This window comes from Prinia subflava, chromosome 1 (assembly GCF_021018805.1).
Source record: "Prinia subflava isolate CZ2003 ecotype Zambia chromosome 1, Cam_Psub_1.2, whole genome shotgun sequence".
Taxonomy (NCBI): Eukaryota; Metazoa; Chordata; class Aves; order Passeriformes; family Cisticolidae; genus Prinia; species Prinia subflava.
Genome location: NC_086247.1, coordinates 131,373,803 through 131,401,418, shown reverse-complemented (window position 1 = coordinate 131,401,418; position 27,616 = coordinate 131,373,803). Strand labels below are relative to the sequence as shown.

Below are 27,616 nucleotides of genomic sequence, written 5' to 3'. Positions count from 1 at the left end.
CTTATTGCTGTTCCTAGAGTTGTGATTCTGAATAGGACGGAAAGCTTTTGGTAAACAAAAATATACAGTTAGTGCAGCTGGTGTGGTAGGGAGGCATGGCGAGGAGGGGACCTTCAGAAGGGACACTGGGTTTGTCTTCCTCTGGTCTGGTTTCTGTCAGCTGACTGGTTGCAAATCGTAGAGATCAATTGAAAGTGAAGGAGGCAATAAACTTCCCACCTACCAGATAATCTGTTGTTCACAGAGGCTGAAAGATTGAACTGGGGGCAAATGATAATTCCTTGAGCCAGCCCATGGGGCACGTGCCATGCTCAGGGCCATGATGGCTGTGTCTGAGGATGGGACAGTGCTCCCCTGGCCACCCTAATGGGCTTTCTAAAGGGACATTTCAGGCTTTTCTTTAAACACCTCCTGAGCACTGCAGATGCTAGCACTATTTAAAGGCTGGCATTTCAATATTCAATTGAAATGATAACCCATTGAAATGAGTGGATGATGACAGATTTCTTATTTGTCGTCACCTGTAGCTAATGGTGTTTCAGCTGATATTAAGGCAGATTCTTGTGCTGGGATTAGTACTCAGAACCTGTAAGTTTATTAAAACAAATGGCAAGGTTAGCAGATGACTTTAAGTGTTTTCTTGGTGTTCATACAGTAAACGAGACAAAAATGTGCAGTGTGGTGATGCATACTGAAGGGTGGCTGGTCCATCTGTGGCATGGTTTACTGATGCAGTCCCAGAAAACTAACTGAGAGAATGGAAGAGGAATCTGTACCTTAAGGCTAAAGATTTTAGAGAAATGAGGAATAAGTCTTTAAACTTAAGAGTCTTTATGCAGAATGCACTTATTTGACACTAACAATTCGCTGGTAAAATATTTTAAATTAATCTTCATATTTTCTTTGTAAATGCATTCACTAATTTTTAAACTATAAATTTAAGAATTGCTGTCTGTGTCTTGCATTGTGGAATAATCTCTGTTTTGCTGTTTTTAGTGTGGTTTTCCTGTTTGAGCATGCCCTCTGCCCTTGTGATACACACACTGTTCATTTTGGGATTCAAGCAATTTTCTGGGCAGTCAGGGCACTTACTCTCTTGAAGCCAGTGTAAGAATTCATGAAAATAGTTGTGCTAGTGCAGAGCCTATGATCCTGTGCATCTTAATGTCTTTGCAGTGTTAATTCTACATGCACAGTGTGTTTTTGCAGTTTGTGATTTTTATGCAGGATAGTTGTGCCTAGAACAAATTTTGTGTCTTGGATGTGAACTCTCCTATGTATCTGCATTATGCTGCAAAAGAAAGCTAAAGAATGCCTCCTGGTTTGGGAAATGTTTCCCAGAGACACCATTCTGCTGTGTGGAAGGCAACTTTTGTCCAAAACTCTCACTTTGAAAACTGCCTGTGTTGAGTTGGGCTGTTGTGTATGTGAGGCAGGTACTGCCAAGTAGCTTTTCAAGGAATGTTGGATGATTTTTACCAGATGTGTTCAGAAACCAGATGTGGAAGGCAGAGTCCGTCTCTGAGTATGTGCTGGTTAATCAAGTGCATATTTTTGCTTTTTTTATTCTGAACATAATTCCAGAAGCTGAGTTGTGCAAGCACATTAGAGAAGCAACATGCCACTTGACTGATACCATGTTGCTGAAGTATAAAAATGTAAGAGAAGAATTCAGAGAAACATGTTTCCATAGTAAAAGCTATAAATATTTATTCATTAAAAATAACATTTATCTATACATTGCAAACCTTCTTTTTTACTGAAGAGATTTCACGCTATGTTTGCAGGAAATATAGGTAACTATGAAGTGGAAACTTAGGTTTGAATTTTCCATTAAGTTCTTTTCTAAAGTATCTGTATTTAATGGCTGTACATGTCCATAATATGTGCTTCTTTTTGAGCTGGAAAGTACCATTCAATACTGTGATATGCAGTGCCTTTCAGCTTTATTTTCTAAACCTTTAACCCATCTTGATCTAGAATCACTGTAAAATTATATTTAAAGGGCAATGTTATAATGTGAACAATTGGAGTTGAATGTGAGATTCTCCCTTTAGGTTCTTCCTCTTCTGTCTAGAAGAGTGTTCTGTCTTTTTGGTGTTGATGGTGATACTGTCCTTACAAGTTTGAGAATGGTATTAAAATTCAGGTAATTAGTCTACCAAAAGCATGGTGTTAGAAAAAAAATGTTAATTTGCATTTGTTGAATATTCATATCAGTTATCGAGGCTGTTAAATAAAATGAATGTAAAGGTACAAATATGTGTTTGCACATGTGTGGCTGAAAAAAAAATCTTATTTTCCATTTGTCATGTCCACTCCTAAGTAGAGGGGTATTTATTGCTGCAGTCATAAGGATATTAATATAGTTTTCTCCATCTGACTTTCTTTTAGCACACTGATTTATGTCAGTACATGGACAAACACCCTGGAGGGCTTCATCCAGAGAATGTGAAGGTAAGAGTCAAAATGAGCACACATTCAAGGCAAATGCAGTAGCTGTTACTTTGCAAAAAAATGTCATGTCACTTGTTTCACAGAAACTGATTGTTAGCTAAAGGGAAAATGCCTGGCATATGAACTGTATTTTTAAATATTTGTTTTCTCTGAAGATGATTACAAATCCAAGTATGTGAGCATTCCTGCAATACAATTTCTGAGGTTTGTAAAATTGACTCAGAGCCAAAATATATTAGTGAATGCTGTTAAGTGTGTTGGTAGTTCCTCCCCTCCATTCAAACGTTTGCTCTTAAGGCAATACTGCCCTAAAATCCAAGGTAAACATGCTTTAGGCTGTCAGTGCTAGATCTACAGTTAGGTGACTTAGTGTGGGTTCATCAAGTGTGAGGGAACTGTAATTAATTCAATGTACTGCTTTTTATACGAACATATAAAATCTTCCCTAATTCTTTTGCTCACTTGTCTGGATGAGATCAGCATTTTCATAGCTGATCTCGCTTTGGAATATTTTTTTCCTCTAAGGTAGATCATCTGAGAATCATCACACAGGAAGGAGAGAGTTTATTAGCAGGATTTAATGGAAAGATAGAGACTTGATCCAGTTACTATTTGGGAAGTCACCCAAAATATTTTAGCATCAAATGGAAGCCAACCAGATATGCAGAATGTGTTGTGTGTACACATCACTCAGGTGATATTTGTTAAATTTGTCTTGCACTTGGACATCAGTCCCATTGTTGTTCTACTTTGGAAGTGTCTAAGTCCTCACTTGTCATATTGGGAGCTTTATTCCAGGATGTTACTTACTGAAATGTAGAAGTTCATGAAAACTCTCTGTCTTTTCTGGAAAAGCCATAAGGCCTATTTGGTTAAAAAAAAATAAAAAGAGGAAGTATTTTTTCTTCTGCAATAGCTGATCATTGTTGCACATCATGTACCTTCAGTAATTTTCTGTGTTCTTTGAATGAAGAGTGGCATCTACAACATAAGAATTTAGATAAGAATTACTGCCATCTAAAAAAACTCAAGGAAAATTCCTCTTTACTGCTTATATTTGGGAAAAAAACCCAAATCAACACACTCACATACCATGAGTGTGGCACTAAAGGGGGTGAGGTAGGACTTACTTTTCAACCCCTCAAACTTCTGAGCTTTCTTCCCTGCTCAGCTTCCTAAGCAGAGTTTCAGGTGTTGAATGTGCTTGTTAAACCAAGGGAGTTGTGTTTAATTTCCCTGTCTGGATACTTTTACGTTCATTTCTCTGAGTTTTGGGATAAATGGAGGCTGACTGTTAAGTTAAGATTCTTTGTGCTGCTTCAGATTTTTAAGTCTTACTCCAAGGCTGCAGTGCTGTGTAGCTCAAGGTCTAATATGCAGTAGTTGTTGCAGCTGCTAAAAAAGACATAATAATTCACATAACTGTACTTTTATTTCATCATATCAGGGCCCAGTGAGCTTGTCTTTGAGAAGGATGGATACAGACAGATAGTTTGGCTTGCTAGTATGTCACTCCTCTAAATCCTGAGATACCTGTCTTTTAAAACAGCCTCAGAGAACAGTAGCAGAATTTCTCAGAATTTGCTGCATATATTTCTGTGGCTATCTGTACCATCTAACAGTGCTCAGCAACAACTTTGAAGCTTATAGACATATTAGAAATATTTATTTGTGTAGCTAAGTGTAGAATCTTGATGTACTGCTGGTTCAAGTTTTTTAAATTCCCAATGGATTATTCATAAAAGTGGGGGGCGGCACGGGGGAGAAAAGAAAAACAAAATTGGAAGTTGGAGCAGATGAAACTTCAATCAGCAGACAAAACATGAGCAATCCCATTGAACAACTAACTTCTTTTTCTGTTAAATCATATTGATGAAAATCAGTTATATATATTTAATAGACTCACTTTCCAGGCCAGCAACAAAGGCTAGCCTTAATCATGCAGTAACTGCTAAAACCAGGCATGATGATTTGAGGTCCTACCATTTTAATGAATGAATCAGTCTGCTTGGGATTTTCAGTGCAATACCTACTCTCAAAGCTAAATTAAAAATAGCCCAAGAGAATGATTTCTTCAGCTGGGAGGACAGAAACCCAGTCACATGTGCTGAAAATTCCCAGACCTTCACCAGCATGCCAAAGTAAAAGCTTGCTCTGCTTTTTGTTTCACAGGAAGTAAGATAGTTATTCCATAACCACTTCATTTTAATGCTGTGCTGTACTCTGTTGACTTATGCAATGGGGGATCTGAGGCTTTGCCACCTTGTTTTGGTTTTAGCTTCTGGACAAAGTTGTCTGTTCGGATCCGCAGTGATTCTAAGGGTTAAGCTAAGCTATACTTACTAGACTTCTCTCCCTGCCAGCCCCTTCCTTCTAGAGGTCCTTCAGTAATTTCACTTTTAGTCAGACTTTTGGACACTGTTTGTTCAGAATCAGTGGTTATGTGATCCCTAAATCCATTTTAAAAGCTTCCAGTTGAGCAATTATATTCCAGTAGCAATAAATTAGTCTTGGCTCTCTGGGGCTAACCTGTGGGATTAAGCCATTGATGCTCTCCCAGCATGACAAAAGACCCCCTGCCTTTTAATTTTGTACTTGAGGAAAGTATTGCCTGTTGATGGATATTCCTTTCTGGCTTGTTGCCAGTTGTTATAAATACAAACCCACATAATCAGACATCTTTCTTTTTCCAAAGAATACGTACAGTAGTTCCCGTTAAACAGCCTTTTATAGGAAGGCAAATGCAAAACCATTATTTACTTACATCTTGGATTCTGTAGGATATCTTCAGCTTAATTATATTTCTGAATTTGCTCTGTATTTGCAAGCTAAAGACAATGCTTTTCCCCTCAGGCTTACTTTTAAATGAAGGCTAATAAATAGAATAAAAATCTAAATTACTTTGACGGACACACGTATTGTTGTCCCCTCAGGTATTGTGTTTGACATTGCCTTTCTGTGTGGTTTTAAATAGGCTATTTGCTGTCACTTAACTATTTTAAATAAAGACTAAGCAGGATATTATAAGTATGTGGAAGTATAAAGAAGAATGTCTCAGCTGACAGTTGTAGAAGTCCAAGGACAGTATGCTTAGGCAAATAAAACAAGATTGCTTCCCAAAGTATTAGGTTTAGCATTTTTATTGGTATGTATGTATTGACACATAATGACTTCAGGTCAGGTGCAAGTCCTACAAATAACATTAGGCTTTAAACCCTTCAAGGAGTTTGTGTGTGACACTGAGATATTGTTTTAAAAATGCCTATCCCTGGTAATGTTAAACCAGTTATTCTGATGACATAAATGCAGTTAGGTACCTGAAACATCTTCATTAGCTTGAAGGGGAATTAGCATGAAGTAGTTGTTTCAGTCCATATATTAGGCAAACTCCATCAGCTCCAAATATACAATTATTTATGTCTTTGGTAGCTAACAAACTTGCATGTCTACCATTTATTTATAACTATATATTCATGTACTGTGTACAGTGTTAGAGATGTTGAGGAAAAAAGGTAATCACTTAATAAGTCAGTGTGCAGTAGGCATGGCCTCATCTTCTCTTGTCTGCTTTAAAAGATGTCTTTCTCAATTTTCCCACAATTGAAGGCAAGCAATAAATCTTGGATACATGGCCCCACATATAATTATGTTTCTGCTGGAAGCTACTGCTGCAGCCTTGTCCATGACTGGAAATAGGAGTTGATTTATGTGTGTACCATGTGGTGCTTGCCAAGCTGCAAAATGTGCTATTGCAAACTGAGGTAGAAGAGTTGCTCCTGACTCTCCCTGTGCTGTTCCTCCTGGCCCAGACTACTGAAACCTGTACTCCTGGCTTTCTTTTCTACAGATGTTGCAGCCTTTAGAGATAGCCCATGCTCAATTAGAACATCTGGATTGCTTCCTACAGCAGGAGCTCTAATGGGTCAGAGCAACTAGCTGACCCCACCAGTGATAGTTTATTTTTCTTGTCGCGATCTTCATTTTGATTTATGTCCCTTTCTGTCTGGTACAGGGCTATCTCCACCAGTCTTTTGTCTTACCTTCTTGGTTCTCCTGAGCCTTTGTTTGCAGCTGTCCATAAATGGCTCTGGTTTTGTAAATTCATAATTTAAGTATATTCTTATTTGTGCTTTTCAGCATGTTCTGTGAAAATGTAACTGTTCTTAGCTTCTTCTAGTCTTTGAAAATACCACCTTTATTTTAACTGTTTCTTGGACTCCATATTATTGCATTCCCAGCAATGTACATAAATTCGTCTTTATGCCTTGATGCATTTATTTTATAGTTGAGTTTGTTTACTGAAACTCCTATTAATGGTAGAATAAGTGGATCAAAAGCTTGCATCTGTCATGCCTGCATTGCTTGTTTGCATCCCAGCCTTAAAAATAAATCTATTAATGAAAGCTGATTTGCTTCTTAATTAGTGATGCTGCCTTGAGATAGCTGAAGTCTTTTGAGAAAAGCATCCTCAATTTCTTCTCTGTACCTTTTTTCTTCTAATTGCAGTGTTAGAGGTAATTTGTGTGAGCATTTGACAGAAATAAAACATCTTTGGCACTATAAACTTGCCTCTGACCCATTGTTCCTTAATCCGTGCAACACCAGCCTGAATGACAACGAGTTGTCAACCAGATAAAAACTTTCCCTGTCTCTTAATTGCTCTCAAAATCTTTTACTTCAGGCAACTTGGAAGCCTCCTGTAGTCTGCTGTCACCAGAGGGGGAAGGAACTTCCAATTTGTTCTTATTCTAATATTGCTGCACTGATTTGTTCTTCTCCCTGGGCACCTTTTCTCTTCCCAGGGCCCAAAAGTGCTAAGAAGAAATAGGCAGACCCTCTTGCTGAGCTTTGCACGCAGGCAGCAAGAACATTCAGGCTTTTCCTAGGAGCCTTCAAGACTTCAGCTCTTACCCATCTCAATTTTGAGCCTTCTTTTCTCCTAGGAAGAAGGGCACAGCAGTCTTCTCTGCACAATGGATGGATATTTTTGAGGCAAAACCTCAACTAACTAAGCCCTACCCCCACCAGAATGTTTTAAAATGTGTTTTATCACAGCAATACTGAGTCAGGGTATATGGCAAAATGTGGATTAGGGTTTGGGCACTTAGTTTCCTAGGGCAGCCCAATAATCTCAATAATCCCAAAAATATGCTTATGTTTCAGCAAAAATATAATTAGTTTGTCTTGAAACTTTAAAATCTATTTTAAAAGGAATGTAATAGATAGTAATTAGTGGCACATAATGGGATGCTGCAACACTTTCTGTGCTAAATGCTCAAGAAGAGGTCAGTCAACTTTATAACAACTAAAAAACCCCAGATATGATAAAAATATTGACTTTATTAAACCAAGAGTTGAATGGTGGTCTCCATAACATTGGATTGAATATGTTGAAACACACTGATCGTTGTATGCTATTATCTGAAATCTCTGGAACTTTGTCATTTATGCTATTCATGTGTTCCTTGCTGCACTGCAGCACTGTGAACATTGTCTTTAACTAATGGTTGCAGGTTTTAGTGTTGAATCTGTTTTTGTCAGATGAGTGATTTTGGCATTTAATGACTAATGTGAAAATTAATAATCCGAGTCAAAGCCATAGGGTAGTTGTCATCTGATGTCTTCTGTAAATATTAATATTTATCACTGAACTGATTACAGCTTTAGGATGGTCTGAAGCACAAAGGGTAGGGAAGCATTCAGAACACACAAGGATTAGGCAGCTCCCGTGTCGTATCCATATGAGACTTACTGCACTTAAGGGAAGCTGCTTGAACTTGGCAGTAGCAAAGCATTTCATACTGGCTCTTGCTAAGCAGTAGCTACATTTATTAATGGTAAGGTTCAAGCCCACATGCTTGTTACAAAAGCGTAATATCTGAAAAGTGGGATAAAAAGGCTTTAGGTTTTAGGTTGCACTTGTGTTAACAGTGTAGGCTTCCCTTGCCTGCTTCTGTTTTCTTTCCATTGTGTGATTGTATCAACATCTGTGGCATGGACAGGAGGTTTGTGTTCCCCCTTTTCTGTGGGGAGACGTATGTTGGATTACATGGCAAATTCTGCATCCTCACGTGACAAAGACAAGTTTCATGGTGGGGGGGAAGCTGTGGTGTGTGAGCACCCGTGGGTGACTTGAGGTGGCCGGGCAGGAGGTTGAGTGCATAGACGTAGGAGCACAGGAAGCGGGCAGTTAAACTGTGGTGGTAGATCCAGCTGGGATGAATTTTCATGTCACTGACTCACTGGGGTTTGAAGAAAACAGTCTTTGACTTTGAGGTGAAAAGCTGCTGTGGTGGTCCTTGTTAAATTTATCCATTATTACCGGAAGCAAATCTAAACTAATGTTGTGCTTTTGAAATCTCTCTCCTACTCACTAAAATTGGTCATGCTGCTGGTGTGAAGTTGAATTACAAGTGCATTTCAGCAGATATGTTAAGTAAGAAGTGATGCTGTTTAATGTGGTTGAGAAAGTGCTATTTTTCATTCCTCGTTCAGTGAACAAGCAGGTGTGCAGCAGACAGAATAATGTTGTGCCTAATTAAGGTTGTCTTTTACACATGGCATTGAGAATTGATTATTTAAATTAGACTTTTTAGTTATCAGACATTAAATATGGCATCAGCATTTCACTCTACTTCATGTCAGTCTTGTCACTTAATGGTTTGATAATGTGCACAACTGTGAACAGTTAATGAAGAATCTTCATTAGCATGTTAAAATTCATGCTAGAAGAATGTCACTTTCATAAGTGCACTTGTAATTTATTGTCTGTATGATCTTCATGATTCACATACGGCAAGAAAACATGTATATGTAGGGAGAACATGTCAAAATTTTTAAAATTGGTGAGGCAACGATTGCCACTCTGACCTACTTCAGCATAGAAGGGAGTTGATGAAAGGTAAAAAAGCAGATTCAATTAAATTGGATTTATTATTACTTTTGCTATCCAGAAGAAAAAAAACCTGAGTCTTCCACTTACTGAACATTAGCAGATGACTATAACTGATCATAAGGGAGTGTCTTCATACTCAGTTAATTAAGCACACCTTCCTCATTGCAAATGACTGTAGTAGTACCCAGAGGGGACAAAAAATGATTAAAAGAGCATCAAAGAGAATAGCAGTTATTAAGTTATTAAGAAATTAACACATTCCAACATCTTTCCTTTGCAGTTCTGCTGAAAATAAGTGGAAAAATCTGTATATATACATTTTTAAGTGATGATGCAATGCACGTTTCCAGTGGCTGTATCGTATTCATTTTTATGTGACATTGCCTTGGTAAGACTCTCGTGCCAGGAATGCAGAAGCAAGTTAGAAGCCTTTATAAATGCATTTTGGAGTGGATTGTTTTAAAATTCTTTTTGAGAGAACTCAGTTGATTCCAGGAAAGAGAGACAGGAGAAACCTTTTAGTGAGATAAATCTTATTATGATCCTGAAAATCCTGCAGATTCAAATAGCTAATAATTTTTTATTCAGATTTTCCTTATTTGTAGGCATGCAAATTTGTCTCAAGTCAGTACTTTGTTCTTGCACAACTTCTGACAATTTTAGCAACAGAGTCTACCAAGCTTTGACCTAAAAAGTGCAGTATTTCCCCAGGTCATAGAAGTGAAAAGTTGGATTTTATCTCATGGTTATTATCCTGGTTGAGAAGAGGGAAATGAATAGCAAACCAAGAGTGATAAAAAAGATTGTGCTTGACGAGCTTTTGACAGGCCAGCAGAAGTCACAGAGAGACAATTCTCATTGCTTCTGTGATAGTACATATTACCAGGTAGTTTTTTCTAATGTTAATGTTTTAAAACAAGTAGTTCTAAAATGCCCAAAGAGTCTAGTGAGCCCAAATGGAACTGAGTAATGTGTTTATTTTCAAGGCTGTGAGATGGCACTGTAGTGATTTATTACCTCATTTTACTTTTTAAAATAGCCAATAATTTACAGAAGCCTATACTGTCCTCTGGAGAACTTTACTGGTTGCAAGCATGAGATGGGATGTCCCAAGTTTGGTTTCTTTTACTGGTATTTTTAGAGTTGATGGCCTATTAAGACTAAATATGATTTGATTGATGTTGAATACACGCTTGGGAATTCAGATGATTGTGTAATACCCAGACAGTGTGCTGTGATACACAGAGCAAGCAGGAGCATTTGTGTAATCAGTGATGGGTGATAATAAATCTGTGTTGTATTGCATTATTTTTCAAAAGTAATTATTCTAATAGAGCAGTATGAGCTTGCTGAGGGAAAGATACATTAATTCAGGCTTGCTTTTAGCTTTCTTCTGAAACAATGTTAACTCCTGGTCCAGATTATCTCAGTCTTTTTTGCAGTCTTTTGCTGCCAAGAGAGCAGAACCAAGAGTTTTGTGCATTTTCTGTAAACTAAAATGTTCTTTGTAGCTTTCTAGTTCTGTGTAGCTTTCTACTTCTGTATCCTGGGCCAAGTCCTCTATTCCCACAATACAACATGAATTAAGGGAACTCAAATAAAGAAAATAGTTTGGAAATCCCTCTTTGCCATCACGGAAAGACTTAGAGAAGGTCCCTGCAGGCATCATTATTCTGTCCTCTTGGTAAGCATCCTTTCTGTCACTGCAGGTTCCTCAGTGCCTCAGTGCCTGTGTGGAAATGGTACATTTTCTGGAGAATCTCCCTAGGCATGTTGTGAATTTCTGCATTTCACTTACCCCAGTATCCTTTGCCAGAAACTCTCTGCCATCTCTGTAATGGAGGGTGACTGTATGGAGTCACCTGAGTACTTTACACACATTACTTGAACATGAGTGTTCCCCTTCATCGTTGGGCTGGAAAGAGCTTTCTGAACCTGGGCCAGACAGTGTTAGCTGCTCTCAGTCCCACCCTTTAGATGTGTTTTGCATGGCCTGGGTCAGTGTCTCACTCACAAGCTCGTTCAGAGGCCAAGAGTCAGTAAAGCATTCTGCAGCACGGGGGCCACCAGGCAGCCATGGATGCCTGCAGGAAAGGCTCTAGGCTGGACACACACCCAGACTCACTGAAACACCAGGAGAGCTGCGCTGTTCATCCAGACAGCTACAAGTCTCTCAGAAAATGTATTTTAAAATAACTACGGGCATTTGGTCAAATGTTGCAGGTAGCTCAAATGACTATGCAGGCATTACACTTGAAGGACTTGTGTAGGTGCTAACTCACCCCTTTGTGGGGTTGAGAGCTTTCTCTTGTAAGTTTTAAGAGCTGCTAATGTTCTTTTAATACCACAGTCCATAAACCCTGAATTAGCTTTGACCTGCGTGCATTTTTCTGGCTGACAGTGAAAAGTCTTCATTAAAATATGTTGCTCATTAAAGTGAGAGCTGCATTAACAGTCAGGGGAAAAAAGGTATTTTTTAATGGCTCTAATAAATAGGCAAGACTTGAAGCCACAAGTGTTGGGGTTTTTTTATCTGAACATAAAGTGTTGAGCTTCCTAATGTTAAGCTTTGCTGAAAACCTGATTTCTAGGGACAAATCCCTGTCCTGTTTTCTCTTTTTTTCAACTCTCACCACAATGACCTTTGTCATTTTGTGAGCCTAATTTTATTACCAAAACCTTTGTTCTTATGAATAAACTGTACACGAATGATGTCTTAGTGAATGATGTCTTAGTTTCTTTATTGCAGGTTATTCAATACCTATACATGTATGTGTATGACCATGTAGATATTAAAATTACCAATATAAAAGCTAAAGAGCTACCAATCTGTTGTTTTCACGGTCACAACCAACCAGTTGAAATACATGTTGAATTTGGGATTAACTCCAGCTGCTATCCTGGGGCCTTGGGAAATGACAGTTCAGTTTCTTGTTCAAAACCCCCTGAAAAACACCAGGATGAGTTTTCATAGTGATTGGAATTGAGTGAGGTGGAGGAAGGAGCAAGATGAGAGTATGGCTATGACAGGAGGTGTCAGTTTCAGACTGGGTATATGGGTAAGGATTGATGGTACCTCGTCTAGGATGCATTTTTGTCCTTGTGAAGGTAATAATCTGGAAATAAAACGGGTTTCTTGGAGAAGGCTTTCCTCAAGATCAGGAGAGGGAACTTGACTGTGAGAGGGCAGAAGTGCTTTGTGAGCAATCAGAAACAGTTTTTTCCAGTTTATCTTTTCTTCTGGTGTGCTGGGAAACTGTTGGAAATGGAGAGGCCTCCCTTGGTGTTTTCTCGTCCCAAGCAATCACAAAGGGCCTGTGGTTTGCAAAATGCTTTGTGGCCAGATGTTGGGCTTGTGTTCACTTAAATCTTTTCACATTTGATATTACCAAATTAAAATAAAGGGGAAGAGAAAAAGAGAAAACAATATCTGAATTCCCTATAATGAATTCAGGAAGTTTTTTTTTCCCCTTCTCTTCCATGAGCTTCCTCCAAGGAGGTGTGAGTGAATTAATTAACTTTTGGGGAAGTATTTAATGAGTACAGCATGTCTACAAATTTGGAATAAAGCTACATTCCAAAGCTGTCCTCAAGAGCAGATGTTTATTCTGTTTAGCTGTGAAGTTGGTGGGCATTTTTTTGGCACATGATGTCAAATCACTTGACTTTTTGCTCTAAAGCCAAATGAAAGACATTAATAAATATATTTTGAATTATTATAAAGATTACAGTGCTGTAAGCTACCATGATAATTGAAATTTCTTTACATATTTAAAAATAATATTAGAAGTTAAATGCCATTGATTTAGCCTAGCAAACTGGTTATTTTGCCCATCTTTCTATTTAAAAAAAATTATTATTTTTATGTAATTTAATAGAATTGAATTGATATAGTCAGGCTGTAATGAAAGCCATTCCTGCTTTTTGCTCTTATTTTAATAGTTTTTATGTACCACTTTAACACAATTGAAAAAGGAATGTGCATCTTACTTACGACTTTTCTGCTATTCTTTGTTTCTGCATTTTGCTCTTAGGTTTCCTCAGCAGATTGTTAGACCCAACCCTGGCAAGAAGGTGATTGATATGGCTCTTTGTGCCCTGGCTAAATAGCTAAACATAGAGTGCATTGTGTCTGCACTCAGGAAAAAAATGAAATGCAATTAAATTCATTTCACCTTCAGTAACATGACATTTCTGTTTCTTTCATGTCAGTCTTTATTCTTTTCTATAATCAGATTTTGTAACCCTTTTTATAATGTCTCTTCACTTCAGTAATCACTGAATAGGATGCTTGTGTTGCAAGTTAATTAGAAATTCTCGTGTGCCTGAGTTGACTTTTCCCAAATCCTTGGTGTGGTTTCCACATCTTCCTAGAGAGCACATTTCGCTGTCCTCTGAGCTGTGAGGCACGAAGTCCATGACTGCTCTTGAATCCTCCGTGTTCAGCTTTGGAGGGGATTTTTGTGTCCACATTTAAAAATTTAAGAAAAAACTGAAGTATTTCTTGAAATATATCAGGCGAAAGGAAGGGTCTCTATGCTGGGATAGGTTCTTCATGGCTGCAAAGGGAACTCCTGGGCGTTCGTTCACCCTTTGTGCTGACAAAACGCGTGACGGGTGACACCGCCCTTCACAGCAAGCGTCTGAATGGATGATGCATGCAGGAGACCAAAAGGGGAGGATAAAACACCTTCCTCCAGCTCTCTGTTCATAATTGGGAATTACAGAATACACAATAGTAATGCTTAGTTTTAGGTGTAAGCATTAATAGAGTCAGGGAAGGACTCCTAGAAACCAGGAGATGGTGAGTTAGGTTTCTGTCTAAATTTACTTTAAAGACTATTGCAGGTAGGTTTTGAAAGTTGTCTTTAGGTTCAGTGAGAGTTTTTATTTCCTAATGAAAAATACATAAGAAACCCCATTAAAACAGACTTCGAAGGATAGTATCTATTTTACTTGCAGATTTCCTTGGGTACACAGGCATTATTGTTATACTATTAATTTCCTCTTTGTTTTAGCTTCAGTGTTCCATCCCCCAGCCTTATCTCCCCATCCCTATCCACCCTGTACTGTTGTTCGCTATAATTAGTGAAGATACACATCTGTCTTCAGGCTACTACCTAATCTCTAAGGCCATATGGGTAAATGGAATATAATTATAATTTGGTAGAAACCAAGCCTTCTGCACATGGTTGTATTACTCTCATTCTTTTTAAACCAGTCAAATTGAATCTATGACATAGTAGGGCTTGGAGGCTGGGTTTAGTCCTTGCAAAGTAAGTATATTTCAGAGGGAATTTCATTGTGTTAAATTTGGGTGGGAATTAGCCAGTTTGGGAGGAATTCTGACACAATGTTACCGCAATGTGCAAGCACCCTGCATATTGTGAAGAAATCACCTGTGGTTATATGCAAAATATTAACAGAGGTCGTTTTTTGTCCCCCTCTTTTTCAGTTATTTTTATTTCAGTTGCTGCGAGGACTGTCTTACATCCACCAGCGTTACATTTTGCACAGGGACCTGAAACCACAGAACCTTCTGATCAGTGACACGGGGGAGTTAAAGCTGGCAGACTTTGGTAGGCAAGCAGTTAATTACAAGTCTCTTATAATGTTGTAGGAATGTCAGACAGATGGTTCCATTGATTTCTCTTCCCCCCCACCCTATTCCTTAGACACACCTTCTTCATTGTAGATAATTGCACATTTTTCTCCTGAGTGAAGAAATTGATTATGGTCAACAAAATGCTTGATTAAAAGGGAGCAAGTGAAAAACAAATACCTACTCCAGTTCTCTCAAGGAAAATAATGCTGAAAGTATTTCCCTTTTATTTACCATGAGACCTCTGAATTATAATTACAAACCTTTAAAAAGAAAAAAAAGGTAGAGAAAGACCTGAGGAAATAAAGACTATATGAAAAGCACAATCACTTTATGGAAGCATCTCTAGGGTTGTGGAGATCTGGAATAACTTTAATTAAATGATCATTGAAAGAGACTGAAGGACACAAGAATAAGTGTTCCTTCTGCAGAATAAAGGACACTAGGATCACCTGGACTGCTTTCAGTATCCAGTAGTTCTTTCTAGGGAAGTCTTATGTGGAGTATAAAGTCAGGATAAATTATCCACTGAAATCTTAGCCTTTGGCCTACTTTTAAATTTTTAAGCCATTTTCTAGTGGCTACACCAAGGCAAGTACTCTTTCCTCTGAAAACCATTGTGAATGCAGATGTGGAAAATGGCAATATTTTTCTTTATTGGTTTTCACAAAAGGTTGTAGGAATTTAGGAATTTCTTTCTTTCCTGTAGGTCAGCTCCTCAGATACTGATTCCAGCAGTACTTTTAAAGTAAGCTGAAAATGTGACCTACTGGCTTTTTAAAAATGTCTTTTATTTTATGACTGCTATCCACATCATGCTTCACATTTCCTACAGCAGCAGTAATGAGGAAGCCTTGTGTGCTAATTGGCAATTTCACTGTTAATGTAGTCATGAGATTTTGTCTTTTAATTAGCGTTACTGCAATTAACAGCTCAGTGTGCATTTGCTATGCTGGAGAAGGGAGCAGGACTTAAGGTGGACACAGTCCACAGGAACTTTATTGGCCTTTGGATTGTAAGGCAATTAGAGAAATAGCATTAGAAGCAATTGTCTCCTGGTTTATATATGATTTTTTGTTGTCGTTTTTCAAAACTTGTTGTTTTTTGAAATAAATGCTTAAAAAACCCATTCCTGCATGTTGTATTTTACTATGAGCTTTCATCTCTTAAGGATATGAAACAGGTACATCATTCAGTGTTCTTGTAGTGAAATATGAGTTAACCCTCTCTTGAAGGTGTTGTGCCTTTTAATAGTTTTGTTGTGTCATTTATATGTATAGAACCCTATTAACTAATCTGACTTCCAAGTATCCCCATACTATAAATCTTTCAAGAGATTGTAACAGTGGTTCTCTAGCTTTGGTGGATGCTGAAAACCATAAACGATCTGACAAACTCTTTTGCATGTAAAATGTTTCCTGTGGTGTAGGGTTGCTGAAGCTCTACGGCTTGTGTGGCTGGGGAGAGGGAGGCTGCAAACTTTTTTTGCTGTCTGCTTAGGAAAAAAGAAAACAATCTGCCTTTCAAATGCATTGCTGGAGGTGTGAACTGATCAATGAAATGTCCAACTCAGACATAAGTTGACTCTGTCTGGTGTAGAAGGAAATGTAACTATCTATCACTTCTGATGAAATTATTGCCTCATTGTGGCACCAGGCTAAATATCCCAGTGATGACATGAAAGGCAGGATATTCACAGCTGTGTGTTGGCAGGAGTTTAAGGTTGACCATTGTGTATGATTTTGATAGAGGGACTAGAAATGTATAAGTACAACCAGGAACACACAGTGGTAGAGACATGAATGTGCAATCTTGTGCAGAGGATATTTTTTCCCTTTTAAGTTTGCCTTGACATAACAGAAACATCTGTGCAATCTAGTCTTATACACAGAGAGAAGATTATATATCTCCATTTTTTTAAAGCTAGATTTTCTTTCATGACTCATGACGTCATAAAACTGAAATCTAGATGGGTTAAATTTCTCTTCCAAGAACCAAGATGAAAAATTAGAAGTGATGAGGTTAAAGTCTGAAAGGTCATGACCTCTTTCACTGGAGGCATGAAAAATGAGAGCACACCTGTGTGCTCTCCATGTACCCCTGTGCATATTGACTTTTTAAAATGCTGTATTATTATAGCCCATCTTCCACATTGCCAATATGAAAGACTCTTCTTAAACAAGTTGTAAAATACAGTCCTATTTCTCTTTATGTTTTTCTCCCACAAATGACTGATTTGCAATAATGTGCTTGGAAAGGAAGTCAGTTTAGATTGCATACTTGATAAATTACATGAGGAGCAATGTGCAGATTAGCAAGATAGTTGCTTTGCTTTCAAATGCACTCAAGGCAGGAGAGAACCTATCAAGAAATCAGTGTCTGTTAGAGATAGATTGACTTTGCTAGCATAATAAATATAAAATCCTAGAGCAAAGGCCTTTTAGTCTCTAAGGACAAGACCTTCAGATTTTGGTTTCATAAGTTTACTAAAAAAATCATCATCATGTCTGAAGTTTTTCATTTGCTATCAGGCTTATTTAATCTCTTCACTGTAGGATATCAAATACTTAAAAGCAGGCTAGTGGATCACAGTTCTTGAATAAACAAGGTAAAAGAAAGGCTATTCATGTCTGCCAGTGCATTGCACTGCGGCTGGAGTGGAATCTTTGAATAACTGTGGGCATGTGTTTTTCTATAGCAGGACTCCTAGACACAGATCCTTCACTGTGTGGGAGTGTCTTTGTTCAGCTGAACAGCGGTTTGCTTTTCTGTTCATTGTGCTCTAGCTGCTAGGAAATGAACATTTATGAGAAGACTCAGCGGTCAAATGAAAAGGGAGAATAGAATACAGAGCCTTTATCAAATTAAAAATGGATGAGCTATAAAAAATGGCTTTCTTGAGAAGATATAATAGGGAAGACTGCATCTTGAGTAATTGTTGCTGTGAAAAATAGTCCTTGAACACCATACCTGCATTCTTTATAAAATCTAATTAAAATTCCAGAGGAAAGTAGTGTGTTAGGAATTCTTATGGAATGAAGTGTAAGATTTTTTTTTTTGATATTGTGGTGTGAATTTAGCTAACTGTCTAAGAGTTTGTTTATTTCCCCTCCTGCATATGTCAGACTTAAATAGAAATAAAGTATTTTAAACCTCTAATGAGCAACACTGTGAGAAATTTGCCTCAGCCTTCAACAGAAAGACTAGTAATCCTCAGGGGCACCAACCCCCTGAGCTGGTAGACATGGATAGGGAGCAAACAGGGCCCCTGCAATCCAGGAGGAAGTAGCTAGTGACCTCTCATGCCATTCAGACAATCACAAGTCTGTGGGTCTAGATGGGATTCATAGGAGGATATTGAAGGAGCTGGCAGAAGAGCTCATCAAGCCACTCTCCACAATTTATCTTTAATCCTGGTTAGCTGGGGAGGTCCCAGGTGATTGGAGGTTAGCAAATGTGAAACCCATCTACAAGAAGGGTTGGAAGGAGGATCTGGGAACTGAAGGCATGTCAGTCTGACCACAGGAAGGGACCTGTAAGCATCACAGAGTCCAGCTCCCGGCCCTGCCCAGAACCACACCAACCCAAGAATCACACCATGTACCTGAGTGTAGTGGAGGGCCAACTGATGTCATTGTCAGGCTGCTCTCTGTGATGTTTGGCAGGCTGTAGATTGAGGGAGGTCCCCAGTAACTAGAGAAAGGTTATTGTTGTACCCAATTGCAAGAAGGGCAAGAAAGGTGTGGTTGCAGCTTGGTCAACCACTATCTCATAGAAAATAATGGAGTGAGGCTTCTTGGAAGCAGCTTCTGTAGGTGTGAAGAAAGTGCCAGTTTCAATCAAGGTAAATCATGTTTGATCCATGAGATTGCCTTCTGCAGTGAAATGAGGAGCTCTGCATTTCTCAGTGCCTTATGAGTTGGTTACGAAGAGCATGGCCATGCTCTTTACTCAGGTGCACAGTGGGAGGCTGAGGGATAATGGTCATAAGCTGAAACACAGCTGGGTATAAGGAAGGAAATGTTTGGTATGAAAGCACTTCAGCAGCTGAGCAGCCCAGAGATGTTATGAAATCTCGGTTTGCTTCCCTTACTGCACTGAGCCTTGAGCAATCTGTCAGATTGAACTAGGCAAACCCTCCTTGTGTGGTTCTGTGACTCAGTAAATACTGTGCTTGTTTTGTTTTGTTTCTTAATGATTGGACATTGGTGTGTAGTTATTGTATATGCTGATATAAATCAAGATTGGCTAATCAATTATGTTTGCATGCAGATCAAACTTGTTAAACTCCAGCACCAAGTCCCTCAATAGCTGATGATAATCAGGTGAGAGGTGGGTCTCACCTTCTGTGTGGAACTTTCCAGGAAATAGTTACTCTTTTTGTGCCTTGTTTCTTATTCCCTGAAAAGAGCCACTTGCAGTCTAATATTCTGACACCTCCAGGAACAATGTGGATCTTTATTCTGATCATAGCACAATTACTCTTACATATTCTTTAGTTAAAACAATCTTTTGCTTTCTGGGTTGAAAAATACATAATTATGCTTGTTATTAGATATTTTCTGATAAAAGATTTACATAGCTCTGAGGTTACATCACCTTTTGATGCACTGGGAATATCATCAGATCATGTGTATTAAGAACAAAATATTTAGACTTGACTAGCATGTGACACAGTAAAAGCACTTCTGAGGCTGTGAGAGAAACTGGCCAAGTCACTAGTAGGGCCCTTGCCCTGCTTCACCTCTGAGATGATCAGGGTGCTGCTGGGGTGTGTTTCTCAGGGAGTTTCTTGTTTGTGAATCTTCCCTGCATCTGCCTTTCCCTTTAATCTCTTCTGTTAGACCTGCCACAGAAGTGAGCTGCATGAAGTGAGTGAACATGAAGGTTGAAGACCTGTTTGGTCTCTGTTTTGGATTGTGCAGTTATTTTAAGTGCAAGGACCTTCTGTGTAATCACATCTTTTAATTAGATGCCATTTTTTTAGTATGTATACTGCCTTTTTCTCTGTGCTATGGCTCATATAAACTATGCAGGCACCTGCCTAGTTAGGGTATCCACATAGAAGGCACACAAGTGCAAAGCACAATTTCAAAGTGTGGAACAACAGATCTAGAAGTATTGTTAGCTTCAGTATCATTTGCAAGGATAGGGAAACTCGATGACTGATAATGTTCTAAATTGAAAAATTTAGAAATGACTTGAATAGATGCTTCCCCTCCCTCCCAATCCCTGACGCAGTTTTTGGTAATTTTAGTCCTTTAAAAAGGGCTTCAAACTGCAGTAAAACTACCAGCAAATTCTAGTGTTGCAAGAGGAGTGACAAGGAGCATCAGGAACTTAGCACTTCAATGCTTTAATGCTTGTTTCTGCAGTATGAGAGTTGCTGTTTCTCATCTGTGGGAATGAGTTTTGGAGAGGAAAAACAGTATGACATCTTCACGAAAATGTCTTTCATTTAGTCTCTCAAATAACACCAACCCTGAAGCTTTTCCTGACTGCTTTTTGTTATCTTTGGGGATCTCTGGATGAGTAAGGATCTGCAGGAGGTCTGTATTATGGTGAAAGTCCTGCCTTAAGCTTTTGGAATTTTGTTAATATAAAGTCCTCTGATGTAGTAAAAAATGAAGTCAGTGTGATTCAACCATGCATCCTTCTAGATAAATAGAATGATTAATAATAGATAGCAGGGGCAAAGAGATTTGAGGATTATAATAAAGGGAATTATACTCAAAGGAGTTGCAGTTTAAAACTGCAGCTGAGTAGATGTTTCCATGGATTTCCATATAGATTTTTCTGTGGAGAGCATGACAGGGGTATGTCATGAGGGACAAGGTTATTCCTGTGTAGCTTACTGATAAAATTGCTAAAACTATGTTGACAAGTTGAAAAAAAAAAAAAAAAGTGGATTTTTTTTTCCTTCACAGTAAGAATCCCACAAGGGTTTCTTTATAATGTACTGTATAAAATTCATATGAAAAGTTGAATAGCATAAAAGACTGCTTGCATGGATAAAAGCGATGTTTTTCCCACGTAAATGTTCCACAGAGTATCAGATCTTAAAGATGCTGATATGAGGAGTTGTCTCAGTGCCCAAAGAGCTGGTGTTATATTGTTGGTGAAGCCTGATGAAATTGTTAGCAAACTTCCTCTGAGGGTGCCTCTGGTTGTCTGGGCTGGCTCCCTTTGGTTGCCTGGCTCTAAGGGAGCCTAAGGAACATCACAGCCCTTTGGGGTGAGTTATAGGGACAGCCTGGTCACCCCTGGGGCAGCTGGCCCAGCACAGCCCCTGCCCTCCACAGCAGCCCTTCTGCAGGCTCTAGAGAAGGGCAGGAAGCTGTCTGGGTATTGGTTATCAGAGGCTGCTGCTGGTAAAGAAAACCAGCTTACCCCAAATATATGTCCACAGACCCCTCTAACCTGAGTTGAACATGGGAAGAAAAGACATTTCTTTCCCATATTCCTGTGGGAGGTTGCTGTTACTCCAGGTGCAGCCTGTTTCTTTCTAACAGCCTTTGCAGTCTGAAGAATTGGTTCTTTTGCCCCTCAGGAAAGACAGTAATGGGCTTCTCTGAGGACTCTAGTTGTATTAAATATCAAGAAAGGAAGATGACGTCAGTGACAATGTTGTGAGGAAACTGAAGAAAAGGAAGTGGGGACCTGAAAAGTGAACCCCAAACTGCTCAAACCTGAGTCAACTTGCAGGTCTTTTTATAAAGTACAGTTATTTTTGTAATGAGCTGTAAATACCTCATTTCCATGGAGAGCAGAGGCTGCTGTTGCTGTTTACAGTGGCAGTTGGGGCTGGAGCAGCAGAGCAGACTGTGTGTGTTTGTCCTGGAATAGCCTCGATGGCCTCTAACTCAGTAACAAGGGTTTTACACTGGGTAAAAAGCCCAGAAATCCACACTTCTAGATCAGGCAAAGTAAGGCCAGAGCTTAGGAGCCAAGCTGATAGGCAGCTAGGGCACCTTCACATCTTTTTTCTTGGAGGAAAGATAAATGTTGTAGGCTGCAAAAGCTGTGGGCACTGTGGACCCAGAGACCTGTCGCAGGCAGCCATGTAATTTATTTTGCTTTCTGAGGGTGATAGGCTTTCCCTCTACCACCAGACCTTCCTTCTCAGTTTGTAATGGTATAAGTGGCTGCTGCCAGGGAGTAGCCAAAGCTGCATTCTTCCCTTTCCCTCCCAGGAGCAAGGGCTTCATATGCTGTGCTTCTGACCTTCTGTTGTGATGCCAGACCTGTGGTGAAATGGGAGGGAGATGAGTAGGTGGCAGAAAATTTCCAAACGACAGCAGTGCAAAGGGGTAGGTCTGATTTCTGGCATTTGGGCTAAAGAATTGTTTCAGAGGTTGAAGATGCAGGAGAAGGTGTGGTCTAGTTCTGCTGGCAATGTTTATTTATTCCCCCATTTATTTGGTTTGTTGTTGTCATTATGGATCTCCATCTAATTTGCTTCATAGAGCTGATGGTTTTATTGAGGTACTAGTTAAATCTATACAAAAAATTACCATGTGAGCATCAGCGCAGTAAGAATCCCTTATGGGCAGAAATTTGGTTTCATAGTCTATGAAGAAAGAGCAGATTTTGAGTTTGCTATTTGGAGACAGCAATTGCAAAACCTGTAGGGAGGTTCTGTATTCAACTAAGACTTTAACTTCTCTCTGCCAATTGTTAATACAAAGTAGAGACATTTACTGAATTTTGTCTATGCCAGTCTTCATTGATTGCTTTTTAACAATTGAAATTAAATTTTTTTAAATACAAGGCTTTTTACTAAAGCAGATGCTGTAACTTAAGCTCTTCCCACTGAGAAGCACTGTGTAGGATTATTGATTGTAAAGGAAAATGTTTTATTTTTCAAAAAGCATGAAGGACCTGGAGATTGGAGTGACTCATTAAATGGGTCCCCTGTTAAATGCATCTCAGATTACTTAGGGTTCAATGCAGTTCTCTATTGTTACAACTGAGAGTTATATTAAGCCTTTAAATAGGAGGAAAGCATCTTAATTATCCATTAAGGGTAATAAAGGAAGTTGGTTATGACACCATTAAAACAACTGCGATGAAAAATCTGTTTCAGTGTTTTGTGCTTAGGAAGAACATGGGATTTGAATGTCATCTGTACTGCAGCTAGCTCAGTGCTGTGTTATTATGATAATTATGATCTTTTTTCATTGCCTTGTATTGCCCACTTAAGTATGAACTAGACTGTTATGTGACAATGGCACAAAAGACATGGAGGACTGTGATCTGCTGTCTGTACAGAAGGATCCATCCATCCATCCATCCACCCATCCATCCACCCATCCATCCATCCATCCATCCATCCATCCATCCATCCATCCATCCATCTATCCATATGAATCTCTAGATGTATCTAAAACAAACATTTTTTTATTTAAAAAAAATTCTTAGTTATGTGATGGTGTTCTCTCAGTTTTATATGAGAACATTTTATCTCCCTATACCTCTTCATATCCTTTTGATTATCATGGTTACAAGCACCTGTGTTTAAAATACCAAACTTTCATTAAAACTGTATTGTTTTGAAGCTTCTTTGCTTGTTTCTGTTACAGTAGTTACAGTAGTTTATAGACAAAGGTACTGCTCATGGTAAAGTTTTTGATTATAGGCCTCCAAATAGCTCCCCTAGTACTCTCTATCTGCTTTCTTGGTCTGATTATGATTTTGTTTTATGTTTCCCTATTTAAGAGAACATGCTGTATTATATAGTGAGAAAATTATGCCAAGTTTTAAAATTATTTTAATGTCATTAGTGTGTTAATAGTTATGCAGATTTATTTTACACAGGAAATAATCAGCTATGTAGATACTGAAGGTTAACTGGGAAAGGTGTGGATTAAAGAAGACAAAATTCATCATCACTCAGAACAAAAATATTGATATGCAAAGAAAAAGATTAACGTGAACAGAACTGGCAGTTCATTAAGAGAAATGTGCCTTTAACATGGTCTGAAATAATTCCATAATTGAGATTGCATTTTAAAGAAACGATGGCTGTGTAATTTATAACATCATTTGTTTTGTCCCAGACAGTTTAAAACCTTATTTTCTGCAACACAGTCACTTTTTATCTAGGTAATTCTTAATAATTTATGCATTAATTTTTTCATTCCTTCTGAAAGACACAGTGCTGGTTGTATTAATATATTCATAAATGCATAATTTGTCCTGATATAAATTAAAATCATGCTTGCAGGGCTACCTACATTAAGATGAGAGTTTCCCCTGCATCAGTTAGCTTTGATGATAGCCAGAAGTGATCAGGCTTGTCTTAGCAATACTTAACACTTCTCCAGAGACTTCCATTTCAAAAACTATACAAATAAATGATAACTTCAAGTAGTTACCCTTATGTATATTACAAATAACCATACTTTGCTTGGCCTTTTGGTTTTATAATTCGAAATACCCAAAGTTTAAAAACTTAGAAGTGGAAGAATTAGGAATCAGCAGCTTTATGTCTGGGTGATGTAGGAACATTAACAACGGCTTTGCATGGGGAGAAAATGGTGCTGAGTAACCTTTGATTTACATGGTAGGGAGAATGGCAGGTTAGAGCTTCACCTTGTTAAAGGTCCCCAAGCTATTCTCCAAGGTCAGTGGTACCACCTTAGGCTTTTCTGGCTCATAACATGTCACATTGTACAGTAATTTTTTGTGGGATCTTTGGAAATAAGGTAGGAGGAGATTTTCAGATGTAATCTCTTTTATTCCCACCTACATCCATGATCCTTCTTATTGCAGCAATTTTTAAGTCACTTGGGCATCAAATTTACTTGCTTTTGTGACTATATTTGCTTTTAAGCATATGTCATTACAATGTTTTTAAGTTACTTCTGAATTCTTCCAGCAGGTTGGAAATCTGTTCAGCTCTGACCTGTCTGTAGATCTTAGGAAAAAACTAACTAAATAAATAACAGGAGGGGTGAGAGATAAGAAAAAAGGCAGCAGGTCACTGAAATGTACTTTATAAACACAAATGCCTAATGTTAGCTTGAAATTTAGGCAATCCTTTGCCCATTCTGCCTTACAGTGCTCAGGATTACCACCAGCTTTGCTATGCAGGTTGTAGGCTGTGATACTAAATGAGACATGCTTACATGTACTAACAATTGGTTCACACATGCAACCTTGACAGAGTAAATGGTTTAAATAAAGCATGGAATGCTTCAATAACAGGGTGACAGTAGTAGTTTGTTGGTGGTCAAAGTACTAATAGGGATCCTTTGCTTGCAATCTACAAGTAATTTTTATTGAGCACTGCATTCAGAAGTACATTCATTGTCCCCAGGTTGAATAGGTAAAAGAATGGCTCAGTTTTAGTACAAACAAATTTTTACTTGTTTTATTAGTTACAATACAGAGTTTTGCAGCTCTGCTGACTTGGTAGGCTTACATCTGTACATGAAGGACTAGATTGGGTTGTATAGCTCCAGCTTTGCCATTCTGGCAGAGGCATTTTAGTGTCCATTATCACTTTAGAGAAAAATGCTGCATTAAGAGCAGTGGGGTTTTAACTATGTATTTCCAGAATTGTACTGTTAAGGAATAGCCTTAATGCCCTTCTAATGTAAATTTTTCAGAAATGAAATTGTCAGCTTTCATTTCTTCTTTTTCTTTGATAAAATTATATTAAGAACTGAATAGATGGCTCTGCAGGAATTTGGATGCCTTATTACTGATGCAAAGTCAAATAATAATTTAGACCTAAGCATATTGGAATGTCTCTCACATTAAAAAAATCTTACAAGATTTGTGACTCAGATAATTTAAGATGACATATACATTAAATGAGTTTTGAGGAGCAATTCAATTGAACAGGTGATTCTGAGGCTCAAGAGATTTCTGTTGTTAGATGTTGCTTTATAATATTGCTTTACAGAAGCAACAGTGCTTATACAGATTTTCTTAATGGCTTCACTCTTGAAAGCAAAGTGGAAACAATTTTGAAAATTAGTGAAATCTTCAAGTTATTTTGTAGTTGTTTTGTTCTTTGTATTTAAAAAGGCTTTTATATAATTGAGATTTCTTTTTTCAGTTTTGTTCGTTTTGCACCAATGTCTATTTTCAGATCTGTTTTTCTCTGACTTAAGGCTTTGCAGTCAGATGTGGCTTTAGATGCTGTGGGTGTTACCCACATTACATTACCTAGTATGTGAATGTATGTACTAGTGTGATAACACATGCAAAATGGACTGGAGTTCTTTGGTAGAACTCCAGGACTGTGTTTTACCTACTAAGGGAATGCGTAAGTTGTGAGATATCACATTGTAGCAATGACAAAAGTCAGCTAAATATTTGTCTTATCTATAAATAGTCTGGCTCGGGTGCTGGAAGCAGCCTGGCCTAACCTCCATGAGCTCTAGAGAACAGTTTGTGCCAGGCAGGGCAGCTGTGGTTCGTGAGCTGAGGGTGGATGAGGGACCAGTGCAGCTGCATTCTGCATCTTAGGTTGCAGAGTGCTCAGGTGCCACCTTGGCTGGAAAAGGAGACATGTCAAACCCACCTGCACTGGCTCTGCATACAGGGGCAAGGATCTGGTGGATAGTAGCCATGGAATTGTGTAATTTATACATAAGTCAGACCTTGTACTGTAAGAATTGGTGGTTTCAGCACCCATGGGGTGACAGTTTTTCAAATTCACAGATTCCACTCCTGCAGGTTAATGTCAAATGGCAGCGTTGTTTGATTTATGAACAAAACACTTGTTAGGTCTGCTTTTCAAAAATATTGTTTGTCTATAGATGTTAATATTGCTCAAATACTTGCTTTTCCATGTAGTCCTGTTCTTGTCAAACTACTTATTCTAGACAAGTTCAAGTAAATTTGCAGCTACTTGATTAGGCTTTTAATTGCTGACCATGACTTGAGATATGCTCTTCATGAAAGAGATGGTGGAGAGAGCAGTACCTGGCATCACCTTGTCACTGCCAGTGTTGTATGGTCAGTTAAGAAACAAAATTACCTGAGGGTAAACAACTGGGATTAGATGTTAGAAGATAAAGCTGTCAGTGAAATTTAGCTTTTGTGTTTCTATATGGATGACTATGATTCACTACAGTAGCACCAAATTGTGCTTATTAAACAGTTCTTCAGCTGTCAGGTTTAATACAACACGAAGCTAGGACTTTAATGGTACTGATGCCCTGTATACAATTGAGTTGCATCTGGTTTGTGTTCAGCTCTCTTTGCACCTGGGTAGAGGGGGAGGCAATTTGTCTATGTGATGATTTTCTAAAAAAGGTAAGTTTTGGAGAGCAAGCATATTTATTTCTTTACTGCTGTGTTGCATTTAACATGTCTCATGCCGTATGTCAAGTACCTATCACATGATAAGTTATCCAGTTGAAAAGGGTTGGTTCATTTTTATTTGAATGCCAGATGGAGTCATCCAGAAATGATCCTTGCTGTCCTGCTTTTAATTGTAAAGGTAGAGATCACAGTAAATTGTTAGTTTCAAACACAATAGCCTGCAGTAGGTTAACTTCTGTGTTTGGTACTTGATGGACTATTACACTTCACCAAATGGAACATCATAGCTCTCAATTTGTCTACATACAATACTGAATTCTCCTGAATATCTTTTTTTTTTCTCTTTTCTGGGTTCCTTTGATTTGTTAGGGGAAAATCCT

At 38.4% G+C, this 27,616-nt stretch overlaps 1 protein-coding gene across 2 annotated transcripts in view; it reads left to right on the top strand.

Moving 5' to 3' along the window:
• Positions 1–27,616, top strand: part of CDK14 (cyclin dependent kinase 14) — a 340,143-nt gene that overhangs the window by 143,832 nt on the left and 168,695 nt on the right. For both annotated transcript variants that reach the window (XM_063412536.1, XM_063412527.1), the window contains exons 7-8: positions 2,395–2,457; positions 14,808–14,931. In XM_063412536.1, the coding sequence (XP_063268606.1) occupies positions 2,395–2,457; positions 14,808–14,931 (187 nt within the window). The remainder of the gene's footprint in view (positions 1–2,394; positions 2,458–14,807; positions 14,932–27,616) is intronic.